Source organism: Geotrypetes seraphini, chromosome 8 (assembly GCF_902459505.1).
Source record: "Geotrypetes seraphini chromosome 8, aGeoSer1.1, whole genome shotgun sequence".
Classification (NCBI taxonomy): domain Eukaryota; kingdom Metazoa; phylum Chordata; class Amphibia; order Gymnophiona; family Dermophiidae; genus Geotrypetes; species Geotrypetes seraphini.
Window position 1 is genome coordinate 35,192,331 of NC_047091.1, and position 15,956 is coordinate 35,208,286.

A 15,956-nucleotide genomic window follows, 5' to 3' on the forward strand; every position below is an offset into this window, starting at 1 on the left:
AGGCGTCTATAGCCAGCCAGCATGATTGTTGCAGTTGTCTAGGACTTGTTGCATCTGCATAAGTAGAACGAATGTTTCAGCTCTCATGCTATGAGGTTTGTCTTTATGTGTACTGGGCTCTGAGCTGATTTCAGCAGAAATGGCCATTCTTTAGCACTCTCCAGACCAGTAGAGGTTAACTTTACGAATGGGTATATATCTAATCATGACCAGCAGGTGGAGACTGAAAACAAAACTGTGGGACAGTATATCCTATCCCCTCTTCTCTATTTCCCTCAGTCTTCTTTCAGTCTCCAGCAGGTGTTGAGTGATCTGTACCCATCTCCCTTGGTAGGGCTGTTGGAATTTGTTTAGGGGGTCTATAGTCCCTGTTTTTAGCCGGACGGAGCTTGGGCGGACCCTGTTTGGGGGTTCGTCCGACCTCGGGGGTGTCAAACCCGGCGGGTCTCGAGCGGGGTCCCTCCCCCCACTTCCTCCACCTCCCCACATTTTTTTAGAGGAGCCTCAGCAGTAAGCCTTGCCCCCTAAATCAAGCAAGGCATATTGCTTAGAGAGCCTGTGGAGTCTGTTCTGTGAAAAAAAAAAAAAAATCCTGAGGTAGTGCTGGTCTGGAGGGTTGTTTCCCTTTAAGAAAACTGTATTTTACTGTATTTTTTCAACTAACCGGCACTTTGTTATAGCTAGGTCGCGTATGGAGCAATGAGCACTTCTAAGGGGAAAAAGTGCTCATTGTGCTCCAGACGCGAGGCACTCGCGGCCGGCCTGTGCAAGCGGTGTTCAGGCCGGTGCGGTGGAGGAGCTCCGTCAGCAGCGGCTGCAGGCGCCCAGAGCTCCCCGCCGATGGTGCCTCGCGAGTCGGCAGGGAGCAGTGGTGAAGCCCGGTCTTCACCATCCGCCCACGGAGGGATTCCCCGGGCCGCCGACGGTCGGGTTTTTGGGGATTCCCTCTCAGCTGATTTTTTGACAGCTGATGCCGGCTTGCCTGCTTTAGCGGCTGAGACTGTTCAGGTCTCTCAGCCGCTGCAGGCTATGGAGGGAGCTGTTTTGGCGGGAAAGACGCCATCTTCTCACTCTGGCCCCTCCATCTTGTCTTCCACCTCAGGTGACCTTCCCCCTGTTTTGGAAAAGCAGGGGCAGGTTTCTGCTGGGTCCCCTGCGGTGGCAGGGAGTCCCTTGGGACCCTCGGGGGTTTTTTCCCCTGATTTATTTTTTTCTTTGTGCCGAGCCTATTTTCAGGCGGCTGGGGGTCCCGGTTGCGCGCAGGGGGTTTCGGGGGGTGGGGGTTCCTCCACGCTCCCTGCGGCTTTGCCTCTCGTCGGTTGTGGCGTCCCTCCTCCGCCGCCCTCGTCCAAGCGCCCGCGGGTGTCGTGGGTCGAGGATTTATGGTCGGAGGAGCGTGTCGGTCTGGATGAGGACCTGGACTTTTCGGAGGAGTTCCAGGACCCTCTTGAGGGGACGGCCGCTGGCGGCGGGTTGTCGGGTTTCCCGTCTTCCGTCGACGAGGCGTCGGTGGTGCGCCTTTTTCAGAGAGATGAGCTACCGGACCTGATTCAACAGGTTTCTTCGGTGTTGCGTTTTGAAGATGCGCCGCCGGAGACTCTGCGGGTGGGGGACCCTCTGCTTCGGGGATCCGTTCCGTTTCCCGCTCTTTTCCTATGCATCAGGATATTCGGGATATTATCCTGGAACAGTGGAAAACGCCGGAGGCGCCGTTTCGTTTGGCGCGTAGCATGGCTCGTTTGTATCCCATCCCAGAGGGGGATCGGGCTACTTTAGTATCGCCAGTCGTAGACGCGGTGGTCTCGGCGATTTCTAAGCGGCATACCGTGCCTGTTGAGGGCGGGTCTGCCTTGCGGGACTCTGAGGAGCGCAAATTGGAGAATATCCTTAAGCTCAATTTTCAGGTCTCGGCTTTTGGGGTCCAGGCGGCTATCTGTGGGGGGCTGGTTGCTCGCGCCGTTTTTCGGTGGGCTGAGCGCGTCCTGGATCGGGAGTCTGATGACTGGTCTCTGGTGGATCAGGAGGTGGCAAAGATTGAGATGGCGGCCTCGTTCCTCTCTGATGCTCTTTATGACTTAGTGCGGATCTCGGCTAAGTCTATGGCCTTTGGAGTGGCCGCGCGGCGTATTTTGTGGCTGCGCGCTTGGGCGGCGGATGCTGCGTCCAAAGCTAAACTTACTAAATTTCCCTTTCGGGGGTCTTTTTTGTTCGGGGAGGAATTGGATAATTTGATTCAGACTCTGACGGACTCTAAGGTTCCCCGTCTGCCTGAGGACCGTGCCCGTCCTGCAACTCGGGGTGGTGCGGCCCGGGGGCGTTTGCGGGAATTTCGCAAGTATCGCCCTGGGCGTGGGGCTGCTTCTTTCCCGGCTCCGGGTTTTTCCAGGGGTCGGTTCTTCCAGCGCATGCAGCCCTTTCGGGGGGCCCGTCGGGGGGCAGGGAATCCCTCCGCCGGCTCCCCCGCTTCCCGTCCTGTGCAAGGACTCCTTGCCGGCGCCCCCTTTGGTTCCGGTGGGGGCCCGGCTGCGCGAATTTTTCCCCCAGTGGGCCGAGATCACGTCCGATCAGTGGGTCCTGGAAGTGGTGCGGGACGGTTATGCCCTGGAGTTCGCCCGTTCTCTGCCGGACCTTTTCCTCGCTTCTCCATGTCAGTCTCCAGGGAAGACGCAGGCTTTTCGCCAGACCCTGCAGCGCTTGCTGGATCTCAAGGCAGTGGTGCCGGTGCCCCCTCCGGAGTGGGGCACCGGCAGGTACTCCATTTACTTTGTAGTGCCCAAGAAGGAGGGGACCTTTCGGCCCATCCTGGATTTGAAAGGGGTCAACAGGGCTCTCAGGATTCCTTCTTTCCGCATGGAAACTCTGCGGTCGGTCGTTCTGGCGGTTCAGCCGGGGGAGTTCCTCACTTCTCTCGATCTGACGGAGGCCTACTTGCATGTTCCCATTCGGGACTCTCATCAGCGCTTCCTGCGCTTTGCGATCTTGGGGCGGCACTATCAGTTCTGTGCACTTTCCTTTGGTCTGGCCACAGCTCCCCGGACGTTCACCAAGGTGATGGTGGTCGTCGCGGCAGCCTTGCGGTCGGAGGGCATCCTGGTTCACCCCTACCTAGACGACTGGTTGATTCGGGCAAAGTCGTTACAGGAGAGCTCCCGGGTTACGGCTCGGGTGGTGGAGTTTCTCCGGTCGCTGGGCTGGGTGGTCAACCTTTCCAAGAGTCGGTTGGTCCCTGCTCAGCGCCTGGAGTACCTTGGGGTTCTGTTCGACACCTCCTTGGGGAAGGTCTTCCTTCCAGAGGCCTGGGTGAGCAAGTTGCAATCGCAGATTCGTCTGCTTTTGGCGTCCCGGTGTCCTCGGGCGTGAGATTTCCTCCAGGTCTTGGGGTCGATGGCGGCGTCCCTGGACGTGGTGAGGTGGGCGCGGGCCCACATGCGTCCTCTTCAGTATGCTCTGCTCCGGAGTTGGTCTCCCCAGAGGCAAGATTTGGATGTTCCGGTGCCCCTGCGGGGGTTGGCGCGCTGCAGTCTGCGCTGGTGGCTCCGGACCCCTCACCTGGTTCAGGGGGTGGGTCTGGATCTCCCGCAGTGGACGGTGCTCCTGACGGATGCGAGTCTCCTGGGTTGGGGGGCTCAGTGTTTGGGTCACTCAGCTCAGGGCACCTGGTCCGCGGAGGAGGCCGCCTGGTCGATCAACGTGTTGGAGACCAGAGCGGTCCGTCTGGCGCTGTTGGCTTTCCACTCCCTTTTGCTGGGCAAGTCGGTCAGAGTGCTGTCGGACAATGCCACGGCAGTGGCTTATGTCAATCGTCAGGGGGGCACCAAGAGCACTCAGGTGGCGCAGGAGGCGGCTCTGCTCATGGTTTGGGCGGAGTCCCATCTGCTGGACCTCTCGGCCTCTCATATAGCCGGGGTAGAAAATGTTCAGGCAGACTTCCTCAGTCGTCACTTCCTAGATCCAGGAGAGTGGTGTCTCGGCGCCGGGGCGTTTCAGTTGATAGTGCAGGCTTGGGGGCAGCCCCTGATGGACCTGATGGCCACGGGTGGCAACGCCAAAGTGCCCCGCTTCTTCAGTCGTCGCAGGGACGGTCTGGCCGAGGGTCTGGATGCTCTGGTCCAGCCGTGGCCAACGGAGGGGCTGTTGTATGTGTTGGCCGCTGGTGGGCAGAGTGCTTCTTCGCATTGTTCACCATCCGGGTTTGGTGGTGCTGGTGGCTCCGGATTGGCCTCGACGTCCGTGGTATGCGGATCTGGTGAGGCACCTGGTGGCGGATCCTCTTCCTCTGCCTCTCTCGGCCGACCTTCTGATGCAGGGTCCCATTCCCATGTTCGACCCGTCTCCCTTCTGTCTTACGGCGTGGCTCTTGAAAGGGGTCGCCTTAGCAAGAAGGGATATTCAGACAAGGTGATCTCTACACTGTTGGGGTCCCGGAGGCTTTCTACCTCTCGGGCTTATGTGCGGGTTTGGCGTCTCTTTGAGGAATGGTGTCGGGCGCGGGGAGTGACCTCTTTTCGCGCTTCTCTGCCTAACATTCTAGAGTTCTTGCAGGATGGCCTGGATAGAGGCCTGGCTTGGTCTTCTCTCCGGGTTCATCTTGCGGCCCTGTCGGCCTTTCGAGGGTTGGTGTCAGGTCAGCGTTTATCGGCTCTTCCTGATGTGATTCGGTTTTTGCGGGCGGCCAAGTTGCTTAGGCCTCCCCTACGGCCCTCGGTTCCCTCTTGGGATCTTAATCTGGTTCTCTCTGTTTTGGTGCGCCCGCCTTTCGAGCCCTTGGACGACTGTTCTTTGAAGGACCTTACTTTGAAGGCGGTCTTTTTGGTGGCCATTACTTCTGCTAGGCGTGTTTCTGAGCTGCAGGCTTTCTCTTGTAGGGCTCCCTTCTTGGAGTTTTCTAGGGAGCGGGTCGTCTTGCGGCCTGTTCCTTCCTTTCTGCCGAAGGTTGTTTCTCCTTTTCATGTCAATCAATCGGTGGTTCTCCCGGTCTTGGGTGGTTGGGAGGGCTCTTCTGAGCAACGGCAGCTGCGCAAGTTGGATGTCGGTCGGGTCCTTCGCTCTTATGTGCAGCGGACCCAGGAATTCCGGAAGTCCGATCATCTCTTTGTCCTCCTGGCGGGTCCTCGTCGGGGAGCTGGCGCTTCTAAGGCTACTATTGCGCGCTGGATCAAGGAGACGATTGCTTCCGCTTATCTTCTGAAACAGCAGCCGGTTCCGGAGTTTCTCAAGGCTCATTCCACTCGGGGTCAGGCGGCTTCTTGGGCTGAGTCGTCGCTCGTGCCTCCAGTGGATATTTGTAAGGCTGCGGTTTGGTCCTCCTTGCATTCTTTTGTTCGTCATTATCGGGTTGATGTGCAGGCGCGTCGGGACGCGGTGTTCGGTGAGCGTGTACTGGTATCGGCCCTTCGGGGGTCCCGCCCGTGAGAGGAACTGCTTTGGTACGTCCCATTCGTAAAGTTAACCTCTACTGGTCTGGAGAGTGCTAAAGAAGGAGAAATTAGGTTCTTACCTGCTAATTTACTTTCTTTTAGCTTCTCCAGACCAGTAGAGGTCCCCACCCTTTCTGTTGTTATTGTTGTTGTTCGGGCTGTTGCGCGGGCAGTTTTTTTGTGTTTTGCTGCGGGTTCTAGTATTTTTCTAGGGCCGGGGAGATTTGAAGAACAGCGGCTGTGGCTCGGCTGGCGAGCTGTGGGGACATTTTCCTTCGGGTATTTCTCCTCTGCATTTTCCAACAGCATTTTTTGGGTATGTTAATTGTTACTCCTGTTCGGAGTATTGTTTTCTTTCTGTTTTCCAGTTCTTGGTTCTGCTTGGCTATTCGGCAGACTGAGGGAAATAGAGAAGAGGGGATAGGATATACTGTCCCACAGTTTTGTTTTCAGTCTCCACCTGCTGGTCATGATTAGATATATACCCATTCGTAAAGTTAACCTCTACTGGTCTGGAGAAGCTAAAAGAAAGTAAATTAGCAGGTAAGAACCTAATTTCTCCTTGGTCATGATTTTAAATTCTAATTGGAATGAGGCTGGAAATTGATTGAGACTATTCTGACTTGGGGGAGGGGGGTCGTTTTAGATCATGTTGTAACCCTCTCTCTGCTTTTGAAGTTAAGATGTCTTGCCATTTCTAGTGCCTCTTTTGGAGTCTTTTTTAACCAAGAGGCACTAGAGATGGCAAGACATCCTAACAACATCAATGAAGAGAAGGTTTATCAAAACAAAAATTAGAACACAAAGGAAGGGGGGGGGGGCTGAGGACAAATGTTTCCCACCCCCAACTTAGAACTGTCCTAATAGGTTTCCAGCCTGATTTCTTAGGACCAATGGATTTTACAGGGAAATCACCTCAAATCCCAGTCAATGAGGTTGGAGAATCCACTGTAATAGAGATAACAAACAGTGGTTTCACCTACCTGGACAACTGCCCCATTCAAAAATATATTGTCGTGTGGGTAACTCTGTAGTCTCCTGGAGCTTTTATAAAAAGTAGCAGTCTTATCAAAACCAATGCAAAATGATTCCAAGTGCAGGCAGGGGTAATAATCAAAACTTGTTCTACCCAACTGAGCACATCTTAAACCTCAAAAAGAGTTCAACAGTCATGCATTTAATAATTTAGCAAGACTGATCAGGTGTATGGGCCTCTTCAAAAGAAAGCACCGACATCACTGTAGCAGCAACTGCAGCCTCTGTTAGATGATGGCTATGTGCTGCTTTCAAGTAGTTTTGACAATTCAAATATATAATATCTAGTATATTCTTATAATATAGCATGCCATCAATAGATACTGTAAAGGTATACTATCATTAACATCAATCAGTCAAAGTATTTCTGAAATAACCACGTTGTATAGATTTTTAATTTCATTGGGTAAAACATGCCTTAGCTCTGCAGCTCTACCTGAAGCATTTTCTTTCTAGAGAAAGTAGTAGTAGACAAAATGACATTTCTACCTTCAAAACAAGGCAGAATTCAATTAAGTTTGAGAAAACATTAATGCCAAGAAAAAGGAGATGCTGAACCATGTCTTTAGCAGGTTTCTCCCTACATGTAGGGTAGTTGGCTTAAGTGCAATCTATTTCAAATTAAAAAGACATAAATAGGCACATGAAACACTTATTTTTGCAAGGGCAACAACATTCAGGCAGGATCATCAGCTGCTGCAGTACATTTTAGACCATGTCCAGCTCCGCTTCTAGGTACACTTCAGAAACTACCTCCCACTGAAGGGGGGAAAAAAGGAGGGGGGATAGTAAGATGTTGACCAGCTAAGGTACTTCTGATTTGTTTACTGATCACCCATGTTTAATAACTGTATTTCCTTCAGAATCCTGTGTAAACAAGAAACTAGGGTGAGATTGTAGCTCCAAAGCTTGTGGGTTGATGAAAGCTTCTGTTGTGCTACAAGAGAACATCCTACAGCTGTCTCTCAAAGGGAGAGCCTTAATGTTGCTACTCTGAAACTGGTTTGTCCTATCATGCAGAGCTAATACTTTCTTTCTAGGAATGCCGTGAAGATAGTGGTGAGAAATGACTTTGTGTCCCTGACTGTCCTGAGTGAACAACTGGCTGGCTGATACAATCTGTTCCTCCTCATGGCTCATAAATTCAATGCCAGGACTCTCTCTTTCCCAAGGAAACCTGGAGACTCCTTGCTGGCATTCCAGAGTGCTTCTCTCCTTGCCAGTAGGATAAAAGTCTCTTTCCATTTCTGTAGGATCATTGTTCTCCCAATCCCACTGATCTTTCAGGGAGGTTTCACACTGCAGTTGGTTAAGTATTTGCAGATCAGACACTGAACTTTCTCCATGCCTGTTGTAGTGCTTAGTGTTCAAATTGCTCTGCTGGTTCCCTAGAGCAGAACTGCTTTTTTCCACTGTAGTGATCTTTCTGTTGCTGATACCTTCACCTAAACTAACTGAATCATGTTTGCTCTTGTGTGCAAGAACATGGTTGCCCTCAGAATCTTGGGTGAAATCAAGTTGACTGCCGTAGTCTTCATTCTCACCCAAGTTGCTGTGTTCCTGCCTACCACAAGGCATAGATGCCGCTGCATTAGACCACACTTCATAACTGCTTTTCAAGAACATATTCTGGTCTGTTAATTGATGAGGAACAGGAACTAATGTATGGTCCTGTATTTGGGTTTTCTTCAACTTGGGAGCTAGATTAAAATCACTCTGTTGGTCCTCCTGCAACTGAGAAACTGGGTTATAATCCCACTCCTTGGTCTTTGGAGTCTCAGACCTGAAACACAGTTTGTCTCTCTCAGCAATTCCTTGGAAGAATTCAGTACTGCTTTTCTTATGGCACGGTTCCTTATAGTTTTCATTGCCTTTTCTTTTGCTGCTTTTCCAGGTCCTGGCTGGTAAAGACTGTGCAGCAGGTCCTGCTTTAGTGTTCTCTTTGCCTGAAAAAAATAAAAAAAATTTACTGCTTGTTAAAGAATGAACATCTCATAGTAATTGAATCATTTTTTCCATATAACATTAAAGACACATCTCACTCTAATCCAAGACAAACTCTACATTAACTGATCCTTGATGGTGCTGTTTATCTTATGTAAGCCGCAATGATTCCTTGCTGATAATTGCAGGGTATAAGAAACAGTACAGTATGGTAAAACTTTATTTATGAATCACAGATACCTCGTGGTCTTATGTAATTTACAAAAGATAAAACCCAGGATATTAACTGTTGAATTTACAATCAATTAAAACCATACAAACATTCACCAATGCATTTTGGTCCTGACAGTCCAGCTTGCCACACAAAGGCTGATATGTATACATTTTGTAAATGTACTGTCTTTTGAATTACTGTGAATGTTTTAATTGTTAACCGCTTAGTTATAGGTGGTTTAGAAATAATTAAGTTCACGTTTATTGGATTTGCTTAATTGCTTAGGGCACAGAGTCCATCCAAGCGAGTTACAAACAACTAGAAAGGAATGCCATATTCTAACAATAAAGCAAAAGCAATATGTGTGATATATTGAAGAGTAGCCACTTAGGGGGGAGGGTTAATTCTCACGAGACTGCAGCACTGGCTTAGGTTTGCCGACAGCAAATTCTATAATGGCACCGATATGTGTGGCTAACTGTAGGCAATTAATTAGTATTCTATAACTTGCACACAACTGCTCGCTGTGCCCTGACCCACCCATTCCTATTGAAGTTGCGCACTCTGGAATTTGAGCGTTTAGCTCAAGCACATAACCGCCCTCAGTTTCTATTCCACCACTACTACTGTGTTTCCCTGAAAATAAGACAGTGTCTTATATTAATTTGGGGTCCAAACAATGCACTAGGGCTTATTTTCAGAGAATGTCTTATTTTTTTCATGTACTATTCTACCCCAATCTTCTTTCCTTTCTCTCCCCCACAGGCGCAGCACCTTTCCTCCCTTCTCACCCACCCCCTTGTGCCTTCTCTTTGCAGCATCTTTCCATCCCTCCCTCCCATCCCCCCCCCCGGGAAGCAGAACCATGCTGACCCTCCCACCGCGAGACAGACATACCTCCCTCCAAACAGTAGCCTTCCCTGTGCCTTGTCACTGACAACATCAGTGATGCGGCAGAGGGTAGGACCCGGCAGGAGAAGACCGCGAAGCAGCCTATTTAAAATGCTGCCGACGCTGCTGTTTGGAGAGAGGATGTCGGTCTCATGGTGGGAGGGTCAGCGGGGTTCATATGGAAGGGAGAGATGGAAAGATGCTGCGCAGGGGGGGGGGATGATCTAACTATGGCTTATTTTTGGGGTAGGGCTTATATTAAGACCTATCCCAAAAATCAAGATCGGTCTTATTTTCAGGGAAACAAGGTAGTTAGCGCAATTATAACCTATTGCTCATTAAATTAAGATAGGCATACAAGTGACCTTATTCTATAACTTGCACACACAATTTTGGGACCATACTTTCTAGAATTCATTAAAGCTGAGAGCTAGGATATAAATTTCATTGATGCTCCTTGTGATCTGGGGCAAGCTATTCATTCCTCTATTACCTTAGGTACGAACTTGCCACGAACTCAGGAAAAACACATCCACCATACCTAAACAACTGGAAAAAAAGGGGCCAAGCTAAAATAAAAAAATCTGTGAATGGAGCCTATTTATTAACTAAAGGCATAACGTGTTTAGACAGTAAACACTACCATCTGTTAAGAGCAAGGGGGTAAATATTCAGCCCACAGTGATTAGCATCTTTTTTTTGTCTGCTACTAGCATTATGCCTGGATGTTCATGGCAGGGCCATGTCTAGCTATGTGTGGCTGTCTGTCACTTATATGATGAATATTGCACTTAATCAGTTAAGTTAAACCAAACAAAGATAGGATTGCATAAAAAACAGGCCTATTTATCTGAATGAATATTGGCACAACCACAAAAGTGTCAACTCTGCTCCCCCCCACCCACATAGCTAGTTTTGCATAAACAAGCTAGTGCTACCGAATATCCATCCGTGTATAGCCCAGCACAGGCAATTTAACTGGCCAGGAGCTGTTTCTGTCCTATTAGATTTACCGTAATAGGTTGTTAGGTCTCATGAGGATAAAATACTTGCTGTACAAAGTAACTCACTCTCCTTGACTAACCAATAAAGAAAAGCTGTGAGCTAAATGTAAATGAATAAAGGCAAAATAGTATGCATTCTGAACAAAAGGACAAACATTTAATTGTCAAGTATATATGACAGATACCTGCTGGTTTAGGAATGAAAAATGAGGAAATTGTAGTCTGTTTGATGCAAGGTCGAATAGCTTTTGTCTGAGTAAATTCATATGCAGTGTGAGCACTAACAGTCCTCCTGAGAAATGGAGATAGCAGCTTCGAGGTAGGACCAATCAACAAAGTCTGAGAAAAAAAGAAAAACAGTAATAGATGTTGCAAGTACATAAAAATAGCCTTACTGGGTCAAACTTGGTCTACCTAGTCTAGTATCCCATCTGCATGGTGGCCAATCCAGGTCACAAATAGTAGCAACATTCCATACTACTGATCCAGGGCAAGCAGTGGCTTCCCCCAAGTGTGTCTCAATTTACAGAACATAAATTCCATATATAGAATTAGAGTGTATATAAGAACAGCCTTACTGGGTCAGACCAATGGTCCATCTAGCCCAGTATCCTGTCTTCACAGTGGCCAATCCAGGCCACAAGAGCCTGACAGAAACCCAAATAGCAATATTCTAGAATCCCAAAGAGTAGCAAGATTCCATGCTATCAATCCCAGGGCAAGCAGTGGCTTCTCTCATGTCTTGTCTCACTAGCAGACTATGGCCTTTTCCTCCAGAAACTTTGCCATATCTTTTTTTTTTTTTTTTAACTAGCTACATTAACTGCTCTTACCACATCCTCTGGCAATGTGTTCCAGAGCTTAACTATTTTCTTGAGTGAAAAACATATTTCCTTCTATTAGTTTTTAAAAGTATTTCCCTGTAACTTCATTGAGTATCTCCTAGTCTTTGTAATTTTTGATGGGAGTAAACCCCCCCCCCAAAAAAAAAAAACACACACCAATCCACTTGTATCCATTGTACACTACTCAGGATTTTGTAGACTTCAATCATATCTCCCTTCAGATGTTTCCTTTTCAAACTGAAGAGCCCTAACCTTGAGTCTTTCCTCACAGGAGGAATTCCCAAATAAAGCAAAACTAGAAACTAAAGTGTGAAATGCATCATCTTTCTAGGTTATCCGTGACTAAATCAATATTGCTGCCTGAATCAATATGTGATGCTCTGTCCCTGGCAGTGTTCAAATCCAAGCTAAAGGCCCACTTTTTTGAAACTGCTTTCAACTCTTAACTCCCACTCACTGCTGTCAGATACCTAGACCCATTGTATCATTTCCTCTACCATAATCTCCCCACCCCTGTAATGTCCTGTCTAAATTAGATTGTAAGATCTTCTGAGCAGGGACTGTCTATTGCAGTGGTCTCAAACTCGCAGTCCGCCAGGTACTATTTTGAAGTCCTCAGTATGTTTGTCATAATCACAAAAGTAAAATAAAAGTTTCTTGATCATATGTCTCTTTAGCTTAAATTGCAATATTATTATTAAGACTTAGCCAAAAGGAAATATTTATAAAGTATAAAGTGTTTTACCTTATGCAAAATTGTCATTTCTTTAATAAGACATTAACTATTTTTTTCTGAGGCCTTAATCCAAAATGTGGCTCTGCAAAGGGGTGGAGTTTGAGACCACTGGTCTATTGTATGTTAAAATGTACAGTGCTGCGTACGCCTTTTCAGCGCTATAGAAATAATAAAAAGTAGTAGTTATCCTAATATCTTAGTTCTTGGTCCTAAAACTTGTACAGTATTGATAGCACTTTTATGTAAGCTAAAGTAAGTACTATTAACTGTTTATATACCCCTTGTAAAATTTGTTTCAGAAGGAAGAAGGTAATATAACAAAATAAAATAGAAAACAAAGGAAATAAGGTAATACCTTTTTATTGGACTAACTCAATATATTTTATGATGAGCTTTCAAAAGTAACCGTTCTTCAGATCAGAAATAAGCAAATGTTGACAAATTTCTATAATAATAAAATGCTAAGGCATTATTATTTCTATAATAATAAAATGCTCTTAGGCCGTGTTCCCTGAGTCCTGATCTGTCGGGATGTGGCCACAAGAGTGCGCATGCGCGCTTACTAAGTCACAGGCGGCGGAGGGAGCGAACTCGGAGCCCTGCCGTCGCCTTCCCGACCCTCCACGAGTGAAGTGAGGAGCCGGCCCGGGCTGTCATACTAAGATGGGGGAGGGGGTAAGGTAAAGTGAGAGGTGGAAGCCTAATAGCCCCAAGAAAGCAGATGATCCTAGAACAAATCCAAAAAATCGGGGGGGAAAAAACAAACAAACAAATAATCCGATCAGTTCCTCCGCAGCCACCCCCGCATAAAAAAAACTGTGTGTGGGTTTTGCTCTTTTTTTTTTTAGAGCCCCATGTGGCTACTGGAGTTCCCGTGCAGCCACCTCTCCTCCTGTAATATAGCAAGAAATGATCACAGGAGGTTTTCAAAGGCTAAACCTGCCCCCACCCCACACCCTGCATTCTCCCGCTTTCCCTCTCTCTGCCCTCCGCCTTCCTCTCTGCTGCTCAACCTGTACGAGCTCCACCCTCCCCACCGCTCCAGTCAGCATTTAGGATTTATTAGTATTAGGATTTATCATCAGCATTTAATTACATGATCAAACTTTCACTCCTTCGGCTCCTCCTTTTCTGTCGCCCCTGCCCCAGGGATTCCGCTCGCGCTCATTCACACAAACGTGTAGGGTAGAGACGGGCAGAGCCCTGTGACAGGGAAAGCCCGTCCGAGTGCATTAGGCCTGGGGCGCAGCTCCTGTTTTTCCTCAAACTCCGAGACGAAGAGAGCAAAAGAAAGTTTCGACATCGATAATGATATGCCCCCCCCCCCCCGCCCCCCACAAGGAAGCAAATAGAAAACTCAGTCCAAAAAGACGCTCTGTCACCCCTTTGGCCAGTTGCGAGGCAGCCACCGTATAAAGTGTTAACTGTGGTGGGCAAAAGGGAGTCGAGCAAACGTGGGACTCGGGCTGCACTTTATCGTGTTATATTGATTTATTCATTTTGTACAACAATAAAAGGAAAAGTTGTGCTTTTTTTGGTTTGGGGGGAGGGGTGTTCCTGTGTCTGGGCCCCATAATGAAAATGAGAAAGCCCTTTAAGGACGCGAGACCCTCGACCACCACAGCAGAGCCTGAGAGATGAACTTTTGCGCTGCGACGCCTCTCCTGCACTTCGCTCGGTACTGCAGTTCCTTTAACGGCGCGCGCCAGAGAGAGAGAGAGAGAGAGCGCGCGAGACAGAGCAGTGGCAGAGGAACGCCGTGAGTAGCTGCTGCTTTCAGAAATCCGTGGGGGGAGGGGAGGGGAGGGGAGGGGAGGGGAGGGCGCCTCATTCACTCCCAAAGGGACACCGGGGTTCCCTGCTCTTCTCCTCTACAGGGGAGGGGGGGGGGGGACCGAGAGAGGAGGAATCGAGTCTGCAGCTTGCAACAAAGGCGAGAGACGGGCGAGGAAAGCTGGAAGCTGAAGGCCAGAGAAAGGAATGATAAGAATCATCCTAAAAAAATAATAATAAAGCGACCCCCCATCCCAGGCTGCACACTCCCCTCTGAACAGCTGAGGAAAAAGAAAGACAGAAAGAAAAAAATACAGAAACAGACTAAGGAGAGAGAGAGAAATAAATAAATAAATACAGACACACACACACACATATTCTAGCACCCGTTAATGTAACGGGCTATAAGACTAGTCAGTATATATAAGGAAAACATGAAAGCATTTCAGGGATAGGAAGGGAAGTAAGAAACAGAAGGAAAAAGAATGGGATTTGTATACCAGGTACTTATTTTGTAGCCGGGGCAATGGAGGATTAAGCGACTTGCCCAGGAATTCAATCTCACAACCTCAGGGTGCTGAGGCAGTAAAAGGCAAAAGGGAAGCTAGAGACCATCTACAACTGCCCAAATCTAGGCAATGGGACTTGTATACTATACCGCCTTTTTGTGGTTACAAGTGGCCTGGCCATGTGATAAGAGAAGGCAGGGTCCAAGGAGCAGCGCTGGAATTCAATCTCACAACCTCAGGGTGCTGAGGCAGTAGAAGGCAAAAGGGAAGCTAGAGACCACCCACAACTGCCCAAATCTAGGCAATGGGACTTGTAGACCGCCTTTTTGTGGCCATGAGATAAGAGACTAACAATGGAACCTGGGATTTTAACATTTCTACTTTATCAGCTGTTTGGGGACATCGGTAGGCGTCGCCAATCCTGTTTAAAGCAGGAGCAAAGCCATCACAATGGCTCCTAATGCATCTCCTGAGCAGCAGTTGGCTTAGTTTGGAGACGTAGGTTTTGCCTGTGTGCAAAGTGACCGAGGGGCTGCTAAATACAATGCAAATATTAGGGATGAGGGGCAGGGGTGTGAACTCTGCATCTCGCGAGCCGGCTCCTTCCTACCCAGCACGTTCTCGACGTTGTTCAGCGCGCGACTACCTGTCTCTTCTTCAGCCGGCTCGTGTCCAGCCAGACCCCGCAGGCTTCGGGCGCCTCGCGGCTCATGGCCGAGCTCCGGTCCAAAGCCGGGTGGAGAAACCGGGGTCGTAATAATCCCGGAAGCGCTGCTCCCAGCTGTCACGCGAAGACAAAGAAAGGCGCGAACGGCGCAACCGTTCAAAATGAACCGCTCGCGCCGATTCCTACGAGGTCCTCGCGGACTCCGAGCTGCCCGCGGCGGTGCCGGGGAGGTCCTTAGAGCATTTGGGCTGCCCGCAGCAGTGCCCAGATGTAAACTGCAAACGCAAGGAATGTTGGGCATTGCAGTCACTCATTTGAAGCCCTATTTCTCACTCATCAGAGCTCAGGCAACCCCTAGAGAAGTAAACCAAGTGGTCCAACCTTATGAAAGAAATCTGAGAACACCTTCATGCCTAGTGCTTCCCCTTGCCCTGTCCCTTTACTGCAAGTACATGTGATCTGAAACCATCTTTATTTTCTCTTCTTTATTAATTTCCAGGTACTTTAGTTAGATTGTGAGCCTTCGGGACAGTAAGGGAATTTTTTAAGTACCTTCTTACTTCTCATTTATAATCTTAATGTATATTTTCTTCAAACCGCTTAGAACCTAACGGATGTAGCGGTATATAATAGAGAATGACACGGTGACGGTTTACCCGCGGCCACCGCATTTAAGCCGCGGGTCACCGCCGAAAACGGGGAAGAAAACTAGCAGTCGCTGCGGTGACGGGGACAAGGCCATTCACCGACCGCGGAAACGGTGAACAGGTTTGTCCCCGCGGGCCAATGTACCCCCTTCTAGGAACCGCTATTTACCGCCCGACGCCCGATTCACCCCCCCAGCAGGACCGCTCGCACCCCCACCCCGAACGACCGCTCGCACGCGCTCCCACCCGCACCCGCGATCGGAGCAAGAGGGAG

The 15,956-nt window shown here is 48.8% G+C and overlaps 1 protein-coding gene across 1 annotated transcript; it reads right to left on the reverse strand.

The window, feature by feature from the left end:
* Window positions 1–6,134: 6,134 nt before the first annotated feature.
* LOC117365639 (aurora kinase A and ninein-interacting protein-like) lies at window positions 6,135–15,256 on the reverse strand. Its single transcript, XM_033956244.1, has 3 exons — window positions 15,015–15,256; window positions 10,691–10,844; window positions 6,135–8,398 (listed from the first exon to the last, which is right to left on the reverse strand). Exons 1-3 carry the CDS (start codon window positions 15,078–15,080, stop codon window positions 7,284–7,286), a joined length of 1,335 nt encoding a protein of 444 aa, XP_033812135.1. The 5' UTR covers window positions 15,081–15,256; the 3' UTR covers window positions 6,135–7,283.
* Window positions 15,257–15,956: the final 700 nt, after the last annotated feature.

Bases quoted from the DNA above. Each gene is read 5' to 3' on its own strand.
- LOC117365639 (XM_033956244.1), bottom strand. From the start codon at position 15,080: ATGAGCCGCGAGGCGCCCGAAGCCTGCGGGGTCTGGCTGGACACGAGC. The intron at 10,845-15,014 runs GTAGTCGCGCGC...TTTTTTTCTCAG, and splicing joins GCCGGCTGAAGAAGAGACAG to ACTTTGTTGATTGGTCCTAC. The intron at 8,399-10,690 runs GTATCTGTCATA...TATTTTTTTCAG, and splicing joins TTTCATTCCTAAACCAGCAG to GCAAAGAGAACACTAAAGCA.